The 22691-nt window shown below is 44.7% G+C and overlaps 1 protein-coding gene across 1 annotated transcript in view; it reads right to left on the bottom strand.

The window, feature by feature from the left end:
- The window catches only part of LOC311326425 (uncharacterized protein), a gene marked incomplete at both ends in the record, with an annotated part of 37266 nt that extends 14579 nt beyond the window's left edge, over positions 1-22687 (bottom strand). The window contains 4 exons of the mRNA XM_084459318.1: positions 299-380; positions 8055-8360; positions 22474-22539; positions 22649-22687. Coding sequence (XP_084315444.1) covers positions 299-380; positions 8055-8360; positions 22474-22539; positions 22649-22687 — 493 coding nt within the window. The remainder of the gene's footprint in view (positions 1-298; positions 381-8054; positions 8361-22473; positions 22540-22648) is intronic.
- Positions 22688-22691: the final 4 nt, after the last annotated feature.

Raw genomic sequence — 22691 nt, 5'->3', positions numbered from 1 at the left:
GATGTAAAGCAAGGGGGTCAAAGTTCAAGGTGCAATGTTGAGTAGTATGTATGCATACTGCATGCAACAGTATGTACTTTATCAGGGTAGCTGCAGTACGCACTAGCCTAGCTAACAGAAAAAGGAAAAAGTATGCGATTTGGAACGCAGCAATAGTCTACCAGAGATACAGGGATGAGACCTCCATTCACAGCCCCATACACTGCTGATCCAGCAGCGACAACATTCCCAATTATACAGAACCACTGCCCAGGTACAGAGCCCCGTGACTTCAGCCCTCCATCGCTCTCTCACTCGCCTGTGGGCCGCTGCCAGGGCTCCAGCTCGTCCTCCTCACACTCCATGAGAAGGTCCTCTGGGTTGGCCGTGCTGCCCTCTGCCTGCTGATCAGAACCACAGAGAGGACAGGAGAGATCACACCTGGAACAGCAGTGCCTGGATAGCAGCATCTACCACCCACCTGCTGAACCAGTCACTCAGACTAATGCTACATTCACATTGCTACAGTTTCATTGGTAACTGCAAATCATTCGCCGCCGATGCGCCTTGCGTTTAGACTACTCCAGCGAAACTGGCCCTCGAATTTGGAGTGCGGTGTTGGGGGTGTAGCCAGAGAGTTTGGAGTGTGGTGTTGGGGGTGTAGCCAGAGAGTTTGGAGAGTGGTGTTGGGGGTGTAGCCAGAGAGTTTGGAGAGTGGTGTTGGGGGTGTAGCCAGAGAGTTTGGAGAGTGGTGTTGGGGGTGGAACCAGAGAGTTGAGAGCAGTGTTGAGGGTCGAACCAGAGAGTTTGGAGAGCGGTGTTGAGGGTGGAACCAGAGAGTTTGGAGAGTGGTGTTGGGGGTGGAACCAGAGAGTTGAGAGCAGTGTTGAGGGTGTAACCAGAGAGTTTGGAGTGCGGTGTTGAGGGTGTAACCAGAGAGTTTGGAGTGCGGTGTTGAGGGTGTAGCCAGAGAGTTTGGAGTGCGGTGTTGAGGGTGTAACCAGAGAGTTTGGAGAGCGGTGTTGAGGGTGTAGCCAGAGAGTTTGGAGAGTGGTGTTGGGGGTGTAGCCAGAGAGTTGAGTGCGGTGTTGGGGGTGTTTTCGGATTCTAAATCCAGGGTTGCGGTGCAGTGTAAACAAATACAACCCTGGATGTTTGAAACTGAAGACGCAGACAGCGTCATCACGTGACCATTTCCCTTTCCGGAAGAAAACAAAGAAAACGAACATCAGCCTTGACTACCAGGTTTAAGCTTAGGTTAAGCAGGTGTAAGCTCAGGTTTAGGCTAACGACTAGATAGATAGGTAGATGGGTCTATCTACCTGTCTATTGATCTATCCATCTAGCTAGCTATTAGGGATGTCCCGATCCGATCGGTATCGGGCCGATACTGGCCCAGAACGCTGGATCGGGATCGGATTGGAAAAAATAAAAAAGCCCCGATCCGCACGTCACAGTCGCGCATTACTCTTCTAATCAACTGTGTGGTGGAAAAAAGTAGGCTCACATTACTAGGCAACGTTACTAGCCAGTCACGTCAATAGGGGATATCTGCAGGTCACGTGCAAAACTGTGGAAGGAAAAATATCCAACTTTTGCTGTTATTTATTCAGGAGTAAAATAAATAAATAAATATCGGATTGGTATCGGAAGTGAAAAAAAGGTATCGGGACATCCCTACTAGCTATCTACATTCAGTAGCTTTTGAGAAAGTCTGATAATTGCTCTACCACCGTTTTGGTCATACAATGGATGTGGATGGGCATCTTGAAAAATCTTTCAAAAACATGTTAAACTCTCGATTTCAAAGACAAGAAGCTCACCGAGGGGGTAATTGGTGTCCGTTGGTGTTCTGACATCAAATTCGCCGCAAAGTATGAATCCTGTAGGGTTTTATTGATCATTTAATGAAATCCATTGACTTGTATTGAAGCGACGATGTGTGGATCAATCCGCAGAAGGGATTCAGGAAGAGGAACTACTTACGGTAGCTATTGTTATTGTTTATGTTACTAGGCTACCTAGTTTGCGGAAGTTTACACATGTCTGTGCTGCGACTAAATAGTTCTATGCTAAATATTTAAAAAAGCATTTCCACCCTATAACTCAGGGTGTCTCAATTGACATCACCTCTGTCTCTGATTTGACCATTTCTGACCAGTTTTGTGAATTTTTCTCTGTCCTGGTATGTGATATAGCTAAGCTCACTGAACGCACCATTAAGAAACGATATTTTGACTCCGATGCTGCTGAAAATTTTATGAGTTTGTTTCCTAACAATTGTTCTTGCTCGCATTGCTGTTGATTGCCTTTGTAAAAGACTAAAAGAAACCATTGACTACGTGGCTCCTCTTAAAGTTAAAAAAGTCACTCACAAGCCCAAGGCCCCCTGGAAAAACCACAACACAGCTTCTCTTAAAATAATGTGCCGAAGGGAAGAGCGTAAATGGAGGAAAACAAAACTACAAATTCACTTCAACATCTTAAAGGAGAACATTTGTATATACAATCAATCCATCAAAATTACAAGGCAAGAATATTTTTCCAATTTAATTGACATTAATAAAAACAACTCCTGTGTCTTGTTCTCCACAATTGACAAATTATTAAATCCTCCTCCTCCAACACACTCTGAACTTCTCTCCGATAACAAATGTAATGAATTAGCTGAATTTTTTAGAGACAAGATATCCAACATCAGGAGTGTTATTTCCACAAAACAAGTTAGTAACTATATAGAAATAGACCCTGTCTCACGGCCAACAAGCTCATTTGTTTCCTTCAACCTCATTGATGAAAGTCTATTGGAAAAAGCAATTAACAACCTCAAATCTTCTACCTGTGCTTCAGATCCAGTCCCTACCAGTTTTTTCAAACTAGTCTATACATGCTTTGCTGGTGAACTTCTAAACATTATAAATCACGATTTTCAATCTGGCTTTTTTCCTTCCATCTTCAAAAGGGCCATAGTTAAGCCTCTCCTTAAAAAGAGCTCCCTTGACCCATCTGTGCTTAACAATTTCAGGCCCATCTCAAATCTCATGTTCATGAGCAAGATCACTGAAAAACTTGTTTTGTGGCAACTATTAGACCATCTAAATACACTCTATTTTTGAAAAATTCCAATCAGGTTTCCGTGCAAATCATAGCACTGAGACAGCCCTAGTCAAAGTTGTAAATTACATCAGAATTCACTTAGATAATGGTAATCTCTCTGTTTTAATGCTTCTTGATCTTTCTGCTGCTTTTGACACGGTGGATCATGATATCATTGCCTGTGACATTAGAAAGGTCACAGGCAAGGCTTTTTACCACTTAAAAAAATATTGCTTAAGTTAAACCCTCCCTCTCCCGTAGCGATACAGAGAAACTAGTACACGCCTTCATAACCAGTCGTCTAGACTACTGCTACTCACTATTCACTGGACTCTCCAGTAAAGCAATGAATAGACTGAGGGTGGTACAACATGCTGCAGCTAGGGTTCTCACCAACACCATGCTGCAGCTAGGGTTCTCACCAACACCATGCTGCAGCTAGGGTTCTCACCAACAACATGCTGCAGCTAGGGTTCTCACCAACACCATGCTGCAGCTAGGGTTCTCACCAACACCATGCTGCAGCTAGGGTTCTCACCAACAACATGCTGCAGCTAGGGTTCTCACCAACACCCAAAAATATGATCACCCCTGTCCTGAGATCACTACACTGGCCATGAACCGGGTAAGCCAGGACCAACGAACGATTATTTGGGCGGTGCGCTTTCAAAGCATGCCCTGATGGGTGGTTTCACGGCACCAGATGGGTGCTGAGCATTGGTATTTTTATAGATAAAAAACATACAGGAAAACTTCAGTAGCCTAGGCTACTGTTTTTTAACACATCAACAAAGGCCAATAATTTGAGAGCGAGCGAATAAGAGGGCAATATTTGGGCCGAAACAACCAAGCTTTTAGGGATACACTAAATAAACTAGAGATATGACAACAATGGCCAAGCACTACGAAGGAATGACAGGACGATAAAATACACCCCCTTAGGGCACAGCACTCAATGGCCTACTCCCCTTACTTCACTAATGAGTGTTTAGGCTACTAGCCTACTAGGCCTATTAGCCCACCGCTCCAGGAAGCTAAGTTCACGCTCTCGAGTCCTTTTACCTGGCCTAAAATGTTAAGTGAATGATGAGCTAGTAAGACTGCTGTCAACGGACCGTAACGTGGACTGTATTTCCACAAATTTATATGGGTAAGTGTATTTGTATGGGTAAGTGTATTTGTATGGGTAAGTGTATTTGTATGGGTAAGTGTATTTGTATGGGTAAGTGTATTTGTATGGGTAAGTGTATTTGTATGGGTAAGTGTATTTGTATGGGTATGTGTATTTGTATGGGTAAGTGTATTTGTATGGGTAAGTGTATTTGTATGGGTAAGTGTATTTGTATGTGTATGTGTATTTGTATGGGTAAGTGTATTTGTATGTGTATGTGTATTTGTATGGGTAAGTGTATTTGTATGTGTGTGTATTTGTATGGGTAAGCCAGGCTTATAGGAGCAATCGCCACTGATATTCAGCATGGATAACTAACCCTAACGTTGTCCCCAGAAAACTAACATCAGCTACACAAACTCCTCCTGGCTCAGAACTGACGAGATAGAGGAAAACCTGTACTGTGCTAGTTTAGAGCAAGGGTCCCCAACCTTTTTTGCACCGAGTTTCATATAGCCAAATTTTCCGAGGCCTGGGGGGTAGCCTAAATCTTTCTCTTTTTTTGGAGCCTATAACGTTGTAGTGTAGTCGCTTTTTCATAAATGTAAGCAGGCCTAACAACAGCACACTGATTTAAACACATTAAATGCATATTATTTTGGTGTCAACACAAAATAATTACTATTATTATTATTATTATTATTATAGGCCTAATAATAAGTTTAAGTAGGCCTAACAACACACTGATATAAATGTGGCTAGCTCAAGATCAACTCGGAAGTGCTCCTTTATTTGGAACTTCCGGGTCGGAAGTTCAAAATCTGTAAATTGTTGTGGGGTTCACAGATAGTGGTTACTGTGAGAAAATGACCAACCGACTGTACGCAGTTCAATGTAATAAATGTATTACCCCACCACCCCCCATAAAAAACACCAAAAACATGCTTTATTTTTTTATTTTTTTATTTTATTTTAGGCTATACTTTCCGAGGCCCGGTAGCACCTGTGACGAGGCCCGATACCGGTTTAGACCATACTAAACAGAAAATCACAACATGATCCTTAGGTTGATGAAGAGGAGCGATTTTTCAACTCATTTGAAAGACTTGCCTGCTATGGAGGCAGTAGACAGTGGCAGTGAGGGAGTGTCTCTGGTCTCTGAGTGAGACCATGGGGCCCAGCTGCTAGGTCTCCTCAGTGCAGAGCACAGCCACCAGGTGTGAGGTACACAACTTGACCTTGGGTCCAACCGGTTCAAAATCCTGTCTAATGAAATGCAACAAGCACTGCAAAATTCTTTCAGGTTGAGTTGACTTTATTAATCCACAGGGGGGAAATTTAGTGCCACCGTAAAAACAGATACAAACAGACAAGACAACATATATAGTGCATCTCAATGCATAAAAAAGTAGATGGACAACACCGTAGAAGTAAATAGAATATAAGCGAGCATAACAACCAGAGACCATAAAAACATTGGCTATCGACAGCAACATTCATTAAAAAGCTTCACTGCAGTTGGTACAAAGCACTTTCTAAACCTCTCTGTGGAGAACCTGAGCAGCACAGGTCTGTTACTATGGGAGCTTCTTAGCTCGTTGAACACAGGGTACAAGGGGTGATCGACATTGTCTAGGATACACTTAAGCTTTCTGCGCACTCTCTGCTGGGTTATGGTTTCCAGTGAGTCAGGTGAATGGCCGATCACTGATCCCGCCTTCAGTTTGTTTATCTTGTTCCTCTCAGATGAGCTCAGACTGCTCCCCCAACAGACAACAGAAAAGAAAAGGTGCTAGGGCGACTTCAGAAAAATTACCTACCTAAACAAACCCTATGCATTGTCAACTGTCCATCGTTCCCAAGCATTAACTCAGTATCTTCCTGTGTTTGTTTACTGTGTTGATGCCCCCGATAGGAAAGGTCTTCTACCTCAACCATCGGCTGAGTCAAGCACAGGGTCTTCTACCTCAACCATCGACTGAGTCAAGCACAGGTTCAAGCCAGTGTGGCCGGCAGGGCTCTAAGGTGCGACCATTTTACTCGCATTTGCGACTAAAAATAGTTTTGAAAATCAAAATTTTGATCAGAAAAAATAATTTAGGAGCACACTGTGCGAGTACTGTTTTCAACTATTTCACTCGCATGTTTTGCCTAAAATAAATCCATGCAAATTGGATCAAACTAACTAAGACTAAGACTAAGTTCCACTGATTGTCACACACCTGAGTGTGTGAAATTTGTTCTCCGCATTTGACCCATCCCCTGGGGGAGCGGTGAGCAGCAGCGGTGCCGCGCTCGGGAATCATTTGGTGATGTAGCCCCCCAATTCCAACCCTTGATGCTGAGTGCCAAGCAGGGAGGCAACGGGTCCCATTTTTATAGTCTTTGGTATGACTCGGCCAGGGATCGAACCCACAACCTCCCAGTCTCTGGGCGGACACTCTACCACTAGGCCACAGAGCTAGAAACTAGAGTCAAAGTTTTGCGCACCCGTATACAAAACTACAAGTCCCACAACTTTTTTTATTTTATTTTTTATTACAAGTCCCACGACTGCAACCTGCAACGCGCAGAACTCTCGTGATGACGCGCAATGACAGCTCAGCTGCCCTCACTCAAAAACGACGCCGAATGCCCCTGCCAGTAACGTTAACAAAATGAAGAAATTAAGCTCATTCAATCGTATTTTGCCCAGCAAAGTGGAACCAAGGAGAGAGAGGAATTCGGTGAGGCCCGGGGGGAGTCGATTCAACTGTCACTCAAAAATCGTTGTTTACACAAAGTTCTATTGATTCGATTAGATTCAATATTGCACCGTAGACTACCAGTAACTTACTAGATTCACATCAAAACGCAATGAAATGCAGTTGACATCGTAAAAAGCGTTTTTTTTCCTGAAATGCGTGTCATAACGATCCAATGACATGTTCCTTTGCATCTACATTAAACTAAGCTTTTCCACAGACAAAGATATTGGGCTTTCTACCCACGTTTTTTCACGGCACCGGCAGCTGTTTGATATCCCTGCCTAAGTTCGCAAAGCATTGTGTGAATTTTCATCTATCCCTCGGTTTCAAGTCTGAAAACCCTCGTTTTGGAGGGCTGTTTGAACGTCCAGTAGCCCTCGATATGCTCCCTAGCCCTAGAAGCTAAAAGGAATGGGACACTCTACCCTATGCGTGAACGTGCAAAATGTAGGGGTAGGGATAAGGGCTAGGGCTAAGGGGGGGGTATTGGGATTGGGCCATAGTCTTCATTAGGACCAATGCACATGATGCAGTGTGTGGGGATAGTATAGTCTTCATTAGGACCAATGCACCTGATGAAGTGTGTGGGAATAGTAGGCTATAGTCTTCATTAGGACCAATGCACATGATGAAGTGTGTGGGAATAGTATAGTCTTCATTAGGACCAATGCATATAATGAAGTGTGGGGATAGTAGGCTATAGTCTTCATTAGGACCAAGGCACATGATGAAGTGTGTGGGAATAGTAGAATTCATTAGGACCGATGCACATGATGAAGTGTGTGGGAATAGTATAGGAGGATGAGAGCTCCTACTGTATGGTGAGCAAGTTATTATTGTTTATTGTTGTTGGCAGTAGGCCTAATGTGTGTGTTGCTAATAAGAATGTGTTATTTCAAAATTTTGGTTGCGCTCCTAAATTTCTTTCTGTGCTCCAAAATTGTTTCATTTAGGAGCACATGTGCTCCTAGTGAAAAATGTTAGCTTAGAGCCCTGGCCGGCACCCTTGGATCTTATGAGCTAGCCTCGGGGTTAAGAGCCTTTCAGTCAGCGGTCTGGCGCTCTGACTACAGAGCCACCCGTCGACGCCCCCGTACCAAACCATTTAAACTGCGCCTCACCTGAGAAGAGGAGGGGGAGGGCGGTGACGACGGCATCTTCCCGCGCAGCGCCACGCACTTCCTCATCTCGCAGATCTGACGGTCCAGGCAGCAGCTGCACGCACCGCAGCTGGTCTTCCTCAGGCAGGGCTCGCAGGCGCGGCACCGCCTGCCCTTCTTCCCCGGGAGCGGACCCCCCTCCTCCTCTGGGCCGAGGTTCAGGTTTGCTTCTTCCTGGCGGCGGTGGTGGTCAACTTGCGGACTTTCTTCCTCGGTGTCTTCGGGGATCTGCGAGTCGGAGGCATGGCTGAGGGTATGGCAGCAATCCTGAGGGGCAGCAGGAATGGGAACCAGGTGAACAGCTGCCTTCACTTCTCAGGACTCCACTTTCACTTTTCTTATTCTCTTCCTTTTCCCATTCTTGGAGGAAGGACAGCAAGGATGGGTTAAATGCAGAGAACAAATTTCGTCAGTGAGCATATATCAACAACATCGACCTCAGAACCAAAACTCGCCTTCAATTATGTATTTTAACTTTTAGAACAAAACATACTCTATTCTGGGAAACACCTTATTTTCAGCATTTTTCACAAATCCCATTCACTTTTTACATAGGGTTTTTGGACTACACTTCACAATGACGGCAATGCTAACTTAAAGCCTACGAAGTGGCAACATCACCTCACCCCTCTATTAAGGCTGCTTCATTAATGCCTTCTATGGAGGCGACTCTGCCAAGAAGGACTTCAGGGCTTTGAAGGGGAGAGGAGTAAGGCGAAGGAAAGGAGGTGTCCAGGGAGGAAGATGGTCCCTGCAGCCCCAACTAACCCAGACTACATGATGCCCTATATTAGACTTTATAGTCACACCAAATGAATGGAAGTAGAAGTCATCGTCGGATACCATTTGCAAGTAAGTAAAGTGCAATTAAGAATTTACAGTGACTTTGTTTGAAACTTTCAAACTACCCCAGGACAAGAAAGACATGTTGGCTTGTTTACCAACTGGTTATGGAAAAAGTTTGGTCTATCAAGCCTGGCCAACTGTTAGCTTAATGTTAGCTCTCTGGCTGTGTATTGTTTGTGTAGTTGATGTTTTGGGTAATGCTTGCTAGCCAGCTACCCTAAGCCTACATTACCCGAATCCAGGGTTGCCAACTCTCACGCATTGGCCATGAGACACACGGAATCGAGCCTCGTCACACACGGCGCAATGGAATTTCAAATGGAATTTTTTTTTTACAAAATGTTGCAGTATCCCTGGACTTGGCCCCCCCATGCATGTCGCTGATTGCTATCGATTTTAACCTATTAGAGTCAGCTTGGGCAGCTCGTCAAATGTTGCCCGCTCCGGATTGAATGATAAAAAAGGGTTGGGATGGAATGTGATTGGTGCTTGGAGACTGGGTCATCCTTTCCAGACCATACTGGTGTCAGCTCTTCAAAACGTCTTCATTGCAAGAAGCCATGGTGCTTGAACAAGGTGGGAAGATTCATGAGACAGTTACAGAGTCGTAAAAAGTAAGTAATTATTTCATATTTACAAGTTATGCTGTCACTTGTATCAGAACTTTTACCTTGCAATATTTAGTATTTAGACAGTTGCTGTCAGTAGTGACTAGAATTTAGCTAGCTAACCACCTTAGCTCAGATGTCACAACTAGCTAGTAATGAGCTACTTTTCATTGATTTCTAGCCTAGCAAGTGCACGTCTGCATGGTGAAGGACTAGTGAAGTGAAGCCTGTGAAGGTCCCAAAACTGCCTGGTAAAAGGTTTATTTTATGATGTTGTTGGTTTGATGTTGCACTATGCTAGTTGAGAAACAGTTATCTAAATATCCTTGACATAGCCCCATGGTCCATGGCGCACAGGAGCCTAGTCTCTCTCTCAAGATGCCTCGCCATGACACATGGCCATGACACTTCTACAAAGAATATTCATTAAATAAATAAATGGAACTCTGCAAGAGTATTTGAAGCTTACACAATGTTTGCTTGTGAACCAATTAGAAGCAACCTCAATATTTCAAAATGCCTGCTGTGCTTGAGGCCTATTGTAGAGTATTTACACAGTTCAATTTTCAAAGGTGACGGGGGTTAGCCAGTTCAAGAGGCTCATCGCAAAGCTGGCCCTGGTTCTGCCCCACTCCATACAGATGCAGAGCGAGTGTTTTCCATGGTGGGGCTCAACAAGACCAAGACCAGGATGGCCCTAGATGGCCCTAGATGGAACCCTGTCAATCATGACCATCAAGATGGCTAACCTGGAGCCATGCTTCAAGTGGGAGCCCTCCCCAGCGCTCATCAAGGCCTCAAAGAAGGCCACAGGCTAGGACAACAAGGATCACTCAGCTCAGTAGACCTATGGCATAGTAAAACTAAAACGGTTACAGTATATAACTATATGTAACATTCTAGTTCTTTAACCCTGAGCAGGATGGTATAATCCCACTACTGCTATTCAGTATTCTAAGTTCCTGTTATCCTTAAGATGTATGCCACGGTGTCTTGTAGTTTTTTATTATTATTGAAATCTGTGATTATTCTTCTGGCAATAAATATATGTAAGTTGTAAAAATTCAAACATGTTAAAATCTGAACAATACGAGTATGTAAAGACTACTTTTTTTATATTTTTATAATACTGACATGGAAATGTAATTAAAACAAGTTAAAATCTGAACAATACTAGTATGTGAAGACTGTAAATTATTTTATTTTTTATAATAGTTGACATTTCAATATCGCCAAATAAACCTGCACATATTGAACCATCATGTCTTGGGTCATGCTAGTGTGTTTACCGCATTGTTGACAATGAGATCTCATCAGATCCCTCTGGTGGCCAAAACTGTTGTAGGTTGAGGGGTTAGAAATTATGAAACTTGGGAAATGTTTAAATGGTCATGTTTCTTACAGTACAATTACAAATGGTGCTCAGACCTTTGTCTGTGTTATGCCTGGTGATGCCATCGCGAATGTTATCTACTCGAAACTTTACCATGTGCAGCCTACAGTAAAAACATTACAACAACTGTTCTTCTTCCGGTCCAGACCAGAGGATTATGCGATGCGTCATCGTGCTTCCGCTCTAGACCGGCGAAACAACTGCGAACGAGACAGGCTCCAGACTACTTGTTAGCAATACTTGAAAAGTGGAAATCTGCGGTCAGTGACCAATCAGAGGCCAAATCAGCCTATCTGCACTGCCTACTATCTGTGTGGGCCGATCAGCATCGGGTTGAAAATCAGACCCGATTCTCATTGGTGTCCATGAATATCATAGCTTGCTCCCAGATGTTTTTGTCGTGAGAGCTTCTGAGTACTCAGAATAGTGTCCTTTTAGCTGAAAATCGCAATGGATTGGCCGGAGGTGTCATATCCTGACATTTACAATAACCGCATCGAGTCTCCAGATAATGTCGATTTCTGTTACCTATGACTTTTTTTTCTGTCTAGAGAGGTTATGTAACTGCTGCCCTCATGGTCTCTCCACTTTACTTTAGTGCCGTTAGTGCAGATCCAATTTAGCACCTGCTAGGCTAGACTGGATTTCACCCTCTCAAATACATTTATAATTCCTATGTGGAGAGCATAATTATTTTATGACCCCCTGTTAATAATGCTAAACTTTGTTGGAAAACTTTGTTCCCATGACCTCTCCCCCTTCAACAGCCTGCACTAGCTTTTGTCAATGTCCTTTTATTTATACAGCACCATTCATACAAATCAATGCTTTACATAAAAGGAGAAGGATAAAAACATAAATCATAGACAGCTGATGCTAGAGGCGGGTGTGAGTATTATCATGATGCTAGCTTTTTTTGCATTCCTGAGGATAACCAACACTTTGGAGACTTAGGAGCACTTCGGAGAGCAGGAGGTCAAATTCTTTATAGATAGCCTACTTTACATATCTAGCTACCTTTGCTACAACCACTGCAATAGGCGCGCTGACATTACTGAGGTCGTTTTGTGATCTAGCTACTGATCACTTTGCCAAGTCCACACTTACAAATGGTAATTATAAAATGTAGACTACGCATATTACTTACCGGTGATTGAGGCCCTGTTTACACAACAAATAATTTTCCAAAACGGGAAAGATCTTCTTTTGCGTTTCCCAAAGGTTCCGCGTTCACACAACAGTATTGCGATAAGGATCCGCGTTCACACGGATCCGCAAACTTGTTTGCAAAGGCTGTAGTACACATGCCAAGCCAGCAGGCAACAGGCTAAGGACGTTTTCCTAAGTTCCCCTTATTTGACATTAGCCTACTTTTAAATAAATCTAATTCATTCACATCCTTTATGAACACCGCTTCCGCCAGGTTTTCACACACCTGTCAGACCACTGTGTAAAATGTAGGCCTGTCGTTATTTCACAATAGTAGGCTAGCCTAAGCACAGTCTTAACACATTTATATTTTGTTATAGGCTATTATATATATATATATTTTTTTAAAGGATCCTTAACAGCACACAGATACGATGTAGGCCTAAACCTAAAAATGACGTGTCTTTTAGCCATATCGACTGCCTTGGGCTTCATGGCCTAGCTGATTTGTACGTCATGCATGCTATAAAATGTGTCATTTTGTTACCAGGCTATTCTATTCGATTCTATTATATTATGTTCTATTTATTATGTATACTATTCTATGTTATTATTATCATAATGTCCAGCGCACTCAAGTTGAGGCTAATTTAATTTCGTTGTACCTTGGCACAATGACAATAAAGACATTCTATTCTATTCTAATACTTGAGTATTATTTGATTATTATTATTATTATTATTATTGTTGTTGTTACTACTACTACTACTAATAATAATAAAAAATAATAAATAGTATTATTATTGTTGTTATTATTGTTGTTATTATATTACTATGTTATTCTAATATGCAGTAGGTCTCTATGCCTGCAATCAATAGGCTAGTCGTTCTGAATGTTATTGTAATGCCCAGATTATGGACAGCAATCGTTGTGCCCAGTGACCATTCCATGAACGAGCTTGACGGTGAATCTGACAGCGATAGGCCTTAGAGCAAGGAGGATGTGGTTACATGACACGATCCGGCAGTAACGAGACCAGCGCCTTTCTGAAAAGTTGAGATATTTTCAACTTTGAGCGCTCAAAAACAACCGGAGCGCTCGGAAAAAAAGATGCTGGGTTCTGCGCTTATAGCGAGCGAGAGGGCAGTCTACCATAAAGTGTATAGTCTAACCATAATGTTATAAATCTAGACTACATGCATGGTATTTCTTTATATAGCCCAGCTTGCCTATCAATTCTCAATAAACAGTTATGTCATCCACATCCTCCCAGTAGCCTAGGCTATGATTTGACCAGAAGCTCTAAATGCCTTCCCAGTCAATGAGACGTGGTTGTAAAATGGATGTTTTATTGATGAAACGGGTAAAACTATGGAAAGAGAAAATATTATACAGTATTATATAAATGACTGTCATTAGTCCCAAACAAACAGACTTGCGTAATGTGGAGTCATTGCATTGACCGATGCAGTCCGTTCAAATAGGCATCAAAAGTAGGCCTATTTAAAATTACCAATTACATCTTCTAATGGTGGCGGCTGTAGCTCAGTTGATAGAGTGGGTCGTTCAATGATCGAAGGGTCAGTGGTTCGTATCCCAGCTCCGACTGTCCACATGTCGAAGTGTCCTTGAGCAAGACACCTAACCCCAAAATTGCTCCCAATGAGCAGGTTAGCACCTTGCATGGCAGCTACCGCCATTGGTGTGTGAATGTGTGTGTGAATGGGTGAATGAGAGGCCATTGTAAAGCGCTTTGAGTGCCGCTAATTGGTGGAAAAGCGCTATATAAGTGCAGTCCATTTACCATTCTATTCCAATTCATGCCATCTAGCCTACAGCCGTAATTCAAAGTAGCAAAGTTGACAAATAAAGTGAAAGGCTGTCCAGTGGCGCTTGTATAGAGCATGCGAATCATGAAAGCCTATAGCTTATCGATAACAAAAAGGTATCGCATACCAAGGTAATCTTGTGAGTTACCGATCACTGGAAGAACTGGTCAAAAAACATAAGGAAAAGTGTTGCACACTCTGGCTCCATATGCAGTTATTTTATTTGGACGTTTGGGCATGTTGGCCTGATAGATTCTGAAGATGGCCAACAGGCCGAAAAGTCCAAATAAATAATATAATGACCAGAATTTCTCCCGTTTGTCCGGGACATTGAAATGTTCCCGGACACATGGACCGGCACCGATATTAAGGAAATGCTGGTTGGCATGACACAACTGGATTAGATGCTCCATGGTGACCACAGTTAACTGTTGGAGGTTTCCCTTCTAATCTTGGCCTTTTCTCGCTGGTGACTTGCCTTTGATAGGTTTTTGTTCCCGCCCTATGGCAGTAAGAATGATGGGCTCACATCTTCAGAATCCATTATAGCTGTTAGGCCTAGGTCTAGCTGTAAAATTGACCGGCATGATTAGAGACAAATCCTTTTACTCACTAGATTAATTGGCCTAATATTTCATTTGTCCTCCTTTTATTTGTATTATCTAGGCCTATATATATTTGTTTTCTTTCATTCGGCTATCTAGCTGCACTGAGCTGTGAGCAGTAAAGTAGGCTATATCACTCATATTCTTCTATTCGCGGATGGCTATTAGGCACGAAGTGGGGCCGTGTCATCACTGTAAGAGCCAAATGTTGGGTTATATTAGCTGAATCCCAAATCGCGCACTTAGGCGAAAGTGCAGAGCACTCGCGGCCTTGTGGCCTTACATGCGCATTCCCGCTAAGTCCACAAGGGCTCAGGGTAGTCCCAAAACGTAATTGCTAGGTCCACAAGTGCGCCACTGCCGCCATTTTGTGCACTTTAACCGCACTTACCGAAAGTCCGAAATTTCGCGGACTTAGGAGCAGAAACTACCCACAGCCCACCGCATCTCATGTGACACAGTGCTTGAGTGCATCCGAGTCATGATCCGAGCATAGACATTATAAAGAACTAGACTGGCCATTGTGCTGTAGAATTCCAATGGACTCACGTCCGACGTGGCAGCCATCTTGTGCAGGGCATCCCACTATGTGACGTCAATGATCCTACAGATTCCATCCATCCATCTTCATCCGCTTATCTGGGGTCGGGTCGCGGAGGCAGCCGCTCCAGCAGGGGGCCCCAGACATCCCTTTCCATAGCAGCATCAACCAGCTCTGCCTGGGGAATCTTTAGCCGCTCACAGGCCAGTGCGGAGATGTAGTCCCGCCACCTAGTCCTGGGTCTACCCCGCGGCCTCCTCCCAGCCGGACACGCCTGGAACACCTCCCTAGGGAGGCATCCTCACTAGATGCCCGAACCACCTCAACTGGCTCCTTTCGACGCAAAGGAGCAGCGGCTCTACTCCGAGTCTCTCCTGGATGACTGAACTTCTCACCCGATCTCTCAGGGAGACCCCAGCCACCCTCCGGAGAAAACTCATTTCGGCCGCTTGTATCCGTGATCTCGTTCTTTCGGTCATGACCCATCCTTCATGACCATAGGTGAGGGTGGAGACGAAGATAGACCGGTAGATCGAGAGCTTTGCCTTTTGGCTCAGCTCTCTTTTCGTCACAACAGTGCGGTAAAGCGACTGCAGAACCGCACCAGCTGCTCCGATTCTCCGGCCAAACTCCCTCTCCATGGTTCCCTCACTCGTGAACAAGACCCCCAGATACTTGGGGTAAGGACTCATTTCCTACTCAGAGCGGACAGGCCACCGGTTTCCTGCTGAGAACCATGGCCTCAGATTTAGAAGTGCTGATTCTCATCCCAGCCGCTTCACACTCAGTTGCGAACCTATCCAGAGAGTGCTGGAGGTCGCAGGCAGATGATGCCATCAGGACCACATCATCTGCAAAAAGCAGCGACGTGATCCCCAGCTCACCGAACTGCAAACAAACCTCCCCACGGCTACGCCTCGATATCCTGTCCATGAAAACAACCATCACAAACAGGATTGGTGACAAAGCGCAGCCCTGGCGGAGGCCCACCCCCACCGGAAAGGAAGACGACTTACTGGCTTCTGGGGTCTCCCGGGCTTCTGGGGTCTCCCGGGCTAACATATCCCGGAAGGCCTCCTTCTTCAGTCGGACGGCTTCCCTGACCACCGCTGTCCACCACGGTGTCCGAGGGTTACCGCCCCTTGAGGTACCTATGGCCCTCAGGCCACAGCTCCCAGCCGCAGCAATGGAGGCTTTGAACACTGACCACTCATGCTCGATGTCCCCAACCTCCACAGGGATGCCTGAGAAGCTCCGCCGGAGGTGGCAATTGAAATCTCTCCGGACAGGCTCTTCCTCCAGACGTTCCCAGTTCACCCTCACTACACGCTTGGGTTTTCCAGGTCTGTCCAGAAGCTTCCCCCGCCATCGAAACCAGCTCACCACCAGATGGTGATCAGTGGACAGCTCTGCCCCTCTCTTTACCCGAGTGTCCAAAACACATGGCCTCAGATCAGATGATAAAATAACGAAATCGATCATCGACCTTCGGCCTAAGGTGTTCTGATGCCAGGTGTACTTGTGGGCATCCTTGTGTTCGAACATGGTGTTTGTTATGGACAAACCGTGAATAGCACAGAAGTCCAACAACAAAACGCCACTCGGGTTCAGAACGTGGTGGCCATGCCTCCCAATCACGCCCCTCCAAGTTTCTCCATCATTGCCTACGTGTGCATTGAAGTCCCCCAGTAGGACAGTGGAGTCCCCTGCAGGAGCCCCCAATAGGACTCCACTCAGGGTCTGCAAGAAGGCCGAGACTCTGAACTGCTGTTCGGTGCATAAGCACAAACTACAGTCAGAGTCCCCCCCCCCCCCTCCACAGTCTTAAGGCGCAGGGAGGCGACCCTCTCGTCCACTGGGGTGAACTCCAGCACAGAGGCGCTCAGTTTGGGGCTAGCTAGTATAGCCACACCTGCCTTACGCCTCATACCATGAGCAACTCCGGAGAAGAACAGGGTCCAACCCCTATCCAGGAGTTTGGTTCCGGCGCCGGTGCTGTGCGTGGAGGTTAGCCCCACCAGGTGTAATTGGTATCGCTCCAACGCCCTCACAAGCTCCGGCTCCTTCCCCCCCAGCGAGGTCACGTTCCATGTCCCCAGAGCCAGCCTTTGCCGCCCGGGTCCGGTCCGTTGGTGCCCCCCGCCTTCACCGCCACCTAGTTGGCAGCGCACCCGACCCCGACAATTCCTCCCGCGGGTGGTGGGTCCACGGGACGATGGAGGAGATGGTGCTTCCACGTTGCTTGTTCGGGCTGGGCCCAGCCGGGCTCCATGGTAAGCCCGGCCACCAGGCGCTCGCAGGCGGGCCCTCCGTGGCGGGCTCCAGACGAGGGCCCCGGGCTTCCTCTGGGTCTCTCTTCCTTTTGGTTGTTCTGTCAATCCCACAGATATACACAGTGATCCCACAGATTCACTGTGTATATTTTAAATGGTAGATGTTAGAACATCTGGGAGAAAGTCCCTGTAATCGTGCATAAGTGGCATTTCTTAACACTGGGATTAGCTGGAATGCTTGTATATTTATATTGTGACAAAAAATGTTTTTTTATTGTGACTTGCCAAGAGATTTTAGATGCAGCCCCCCCTCCCCTGTCAGTATACTGTTAAGGTCTGCTCTGTATCTGGTGTATTCTCCGAACAGGCTGGCAGAATCTCACTCCCCTCATATCTTTGGTTTGCAAAGTCAGAGGCACTTCATATTTAACCTGCTTACATCGTTATGTATGTACAGGGAGTATAGCAGTTGGGAGTGTGTTGAGAGAGGGGGGGGTGTTATGGTATTGAAAAATGAACTAAAGTCAATGAACAGCAATCTCACTAAATTCCCCTTCCCTTTGCCCAGGTGAAGTGTGAAGGATGTGGGCGATGGCGTCCTCTGTGGACCTGTTGGGTCGATAGGCAAACTGTAGAGGGTCCAGTGTACAGGGCAGTTTGGAGTAGATGTAGTCCTTTACCAACCTCTCAAAGCAGTTGATCACCACAGAGGTGAGTGCTACTGGGGAATAGTCATGGACTACACGGAAATATGGACGTTATAGGCCTATGGGTATAATATGCGTTATATTGATTGACTTAATTCATTATTCCATTATTTAAGTGTCATGCTTCAAATGAAACCCCGCCCATATGGACTCATAAGATGCCTTTTCTGTTTATTTTTTCATAAACAATTATCAATTATGGCAAATCAAACAATAAAAATACAAAAAAGGTATCCACAGTAAAGCATAAGATATACCAAACACATAATTATGGCTGTGAACTCACATTATCATAATCATTTAGCAGAGGCTTTTATTCAGAGCGACTCGCACGCATCATGTTAGGAGAACCTGATACAGGCTATCTTATAGCTAGATATTAATACAGATGGCATAGCCTACTGAAGGCTAGCCTACATACAACCAGCAGGTAGCCTACATGGCAACCATCAGTGACCTAAAGATGTAGGCTAAACACGATAATGAGGGGGGGGGGGAGTTGGCCTATTATGTATTTTAAGTGCTCTCGTTTATTGTTGTGGCTGTTATAGCGTGGGCTATATTCTCCATTCGCTGATGGGACGCTGAGTTTCCATGGATGTATTAGTGAGGTTCACATTTCGATGCGTTCATCTTATAACCTAAAACCTACAATATACAATCGCTTTTTGTGATGAGCTGCTAGGTTACTCTTGTGATGTTCTGGTCTTTACTGAGTGGTAGAGCTGTATTTAAACACTCATTTTGTCGATCGACCTATGCCGACGAGCTGCAGTGAGAACAAGCGAATGCGCGTTCACGCGCTAGGGGAGTAGGATTCTGCTGGGAGTGAAAATTCGGCACAACACCGGCACTGGATAGCCGCTATAGTCACCTTTTTCGCAAGAATTGCGTATTGCCAGTTTACACGGCGAGAATTACGATGGCGTTTTCAAAGATTCCACTCTGGGACACGGTTTCAAAAGTTTGCGGATTCAGGCCCGCAAAACGCCGTTGTCATGTAAACGAAAGGCCACACCGCAACAAAAGTTGCAGGGATCGTTGTCGTGTAAACGGCACCTAAGTGTTTGCCGCAGACATGCATGACTGAGTCCAGTACTTATGGTGCGTTCATTTATAACTCGGAGGTGGCAAATTGCGACTTGCTACTAGGAATTATTAAATAAAACACCGCATGAACTCGCACTTCCTCGTCGCAAATTCGGATATTTTTCTCAGCCCCCAGTTGCTCGAATGCACTAGATATAACCAGGTAACTGTTATATAATGGTATATAGCTCGAATGCACACAGGTCGGAGGTAGGTATTTTGCCACTTGCGACTTGCCACCTCCGACCACAAACGAACGCACAATTAGCTAGCAATGCTAACTTGAAAGCCTCTGCCTAGATAACTTAGCTACCTAGCTATCTCAGTGAGTTTAATGGTGCGTTCGTTTATAACTTGGAGGTGGCAAATTGCGACTTGCTACTACTAGAAATTATTAAATAAAACGTTGCATGAACTCGCACTTCGTCGTCGCAAATTCGGATATGTTTCTCAGCCCCCAGTTGCCGGCTGACGTCAATATCATATCATCATCATATCATTCGCTATAGCTCGAATGCACACAGGTCGGAGGTAGGTATTTTGCCACTTGCGACTTGCCAGCTCCGACCACAAACAAATGCACCATAACAACTGGGCAACATCTCACTCTATATCCACACATGACACAAACCGAAAACGTGTTTATCTTGTTCACTCTTTTCCTGAAGATGGTGATGACAGAGACATTCGACTTGACTAGATATATACACACATTTTCTATTGTTGCTTGCGGTGTTTGCTACCAGGCTGACGTTGTTTCTGCCAGAACCGTTTTTCACTTTTCAGCTCGCCTCGCTCTCTCGCGCAAAGCACATGAATGGAATATACCAGCGTCACTTCCGCTCCAGACAGGAGTTCTGATTGGTCGCGATTGCTAAATCTGGGCGGAGTAACCTGGATGTGCGTTACTTTGCTTCACCAACAGTAACGTTACTGTAAACAACTTCAGCCAGTTAGCTAGCTCAAGTTGAGTTAGCTAAGCAGCTAGCTGGCTAAAGTTGACAACTCAACAAATCACGCTTACTGCGTCAAGAAAGCTAGAGTTAAAGTAAAACATACTTATTAGTGTGACTACTCTATATAAAATAAGATGAGCAATAATCTAGCTAGCACTGCTTCTAACTAGCGGAACAGTGAGAGAGGGAATGCCGCATAGGCTTTGAGCACTTGGGAGATTATTTTCACAATGAAAAGTGCTATATATTAAAATGAAATGAATTTTTCTTTAGGTGTTGATGAAGTTCTGGAGCTAGCTAGTGAGTATCAAATAGGATAAACTCTTTGATAGTATGGGCATCAAATATTATACCCAGAGTATGGGCATCAAATATTATACCCAGAGGATCTAGGACATAGATACAAGCTAGCTAGCACTAGCGAGGTAGGCTAAAAGAAGCTAGGCTAGCTACTAGCTAGCTATGTAGTAACGTTACTAGCCAACACTTGCAAAGTCAGAAACAGCTCTACATGTTAGCTAGCACTAGCTAGCATAGTTGTAACCCTACTCTTCAGTCGCATACCTATCTAGCTACTTGAGCCTGCCTAGTTACCTGGAACTAGGTAGCTAGTAGTACCACAGACATATAGTCGTACTAGCTATGTAGCTAGTACTTAACACACATGCGCGTAGTCATCAAACCACTTCATTACCGAGCATTGTTTTACTCTTCAGTCACATAGTTAGCTTAGCCAGCTATCTATGTAGAACAAGATAACTAGTTGTTCCAGCAGTGCAAAAGAAAGGTGGACAACAAGCCTTGCTACATGATGAATATTTAGTATTAATCCATCTTAACTTTTATGCAATGCAATCCAAAATGACGGGTTTCGGTAACTAACCAGTTCTGAAAGTACTGTAATATCAGATGGCTGGCTAGAAGTGTGTGGCTGTAAGTAATCAGACATCTAGTCTGATTCAGAGTTGGGAAGAAAGTAGGTAGCTAGTACAGTACTAGCCTAGGATAACGCTAAGTTGCAGGTAATTAGCCTGTCACCCAGTTACTTACTCTCCTAAAATATCATATGACAGTGTGTAATTGTAGCACACAGGGCTAGTTTGCTATATTAACTTAGCTATCAACTGTTGCAATAGTTCTACGTGTATTTTCTGTCTGTCATCCTAATTTATACTTCATTAAACGGATCATGGCTCTTGGTTGCCATGGAATGGAATGCCTGGGCATTGTCTTTAGCTTCCATTCCATGGCAACCAAGAGCCATGAGCCATGAGCCGTTTAATGAAGTATAAATGAGGCTGACAGACAGTGTCTTCTCTCCCTCCTCCACCTCTACAACCAGCGGGATGAATCTGGGCGCATCGTGTAGGCCTACAGTATACACACGCATGTCCCAGTGTGTCCCAGTGTGTCCCAGTGTGTCCCAGTGTGTCTTAGTGTGTCCCAGTGTGTCCCAGTGTGTCTTAGTGTGTCCCAGTGTGTCCCAGTGACTGCAGAGTAAAGGGCTACTGACAATCACACACACCCATTCACTCGCGCGCGCACACATGCACACACACACACACACAGTAGATTGGACTAGATCAGAATGGAGTACTGTAGATCAGATTGGAGTAGATCAGAATGGAGTACTGTAGCTAGGATTGGAGTAGATCAGAATGAGTACTGTAGATCAGATTGGAGTAGATCAGAATGGAGTACTGTAGCTAGGATTGGAGTAGATCAGAATGAGTACTGTAGATCAGATTGGAGTAGATCAGAATGAGTACTGTAGCTAGGATTGGAGTAGATCAGAATGAGTACTGTAGCTAGGATAGGAGTAGATCAGAATGGAGTACTGTAGCTAGGATTGGAGTAGATCAGAATGAGTACTGTAGCTAGGATTGGAGTAGATCAGAATGAGTACTGTAGCTAGGATAGGAGTAGATCAGAATGAGTACTGTAGCTAGGATTGGAGTAGATCAGAATGAGTACTGTAGCTAGGATAGGAGTAGATCAGAATGAGTACTGTAGCTAGGATTGGAGTAGATCAGAATGAGTACTGTAGCTAGGATTGGAGTAGATCAGAATGAGTACTGTAGCTAGGATTGGAGTAGATCAGAATGAGTACTGTAGCTAGGATTGGAGTAGATCAGAATGAGTACTGTAGCTAGGATTGAGTAGATCAGAATGAGTACTGTAGCTAGGATAGGAGTAGATCAGAATGAGTACTGTAGCTAGGATTGAGTAGATCAGAATGGTTAGGATGTTCTATGGATTGCCTGGGTGTGGACTCAGCTAATGGGGCAGGTCTCCATGTCGTGCATGCAGACTGAGCCAACTACCCCTCACACACAACTACCCCTCACACAGCTCAATTCTACCTCTAGCAATGTGCTCCTACCGTCTCGTGATCCATCAGCAACACCTTCATCCCAGGCCCGCTGTCCTCGATCATCTTCCAGATGTACTGCTTCACAGCAAGAGTCACAGTTTATTATTTTCATTACCCAGTGCGACTGTGTAATAAAATGTATATTTTCTAAAGCCGAGTATTTCTGTTTGAGAACTGCCCTTACCAAAATGGCGTCTTTGTCGTGCAAGAAATAGCTGTGCATTGTG

The sequence above is a fragment of the Borostomias antarcticus genome (genome assembly GCF_949987555.1).
Source record: "Borostomias antarcticus genome assembly, chromosome: 27".
In the NCBI taxonomy this organism is placed as follows: Eukaryota; Metazoa; Chordata; class Actinopteri; order Stomiiformes; family Stomiidae; genus Borostomias; species Borostomias antarcticus.
This window is presented reverse-complemented; position numbering and strand designations above follow the sequence as displayed.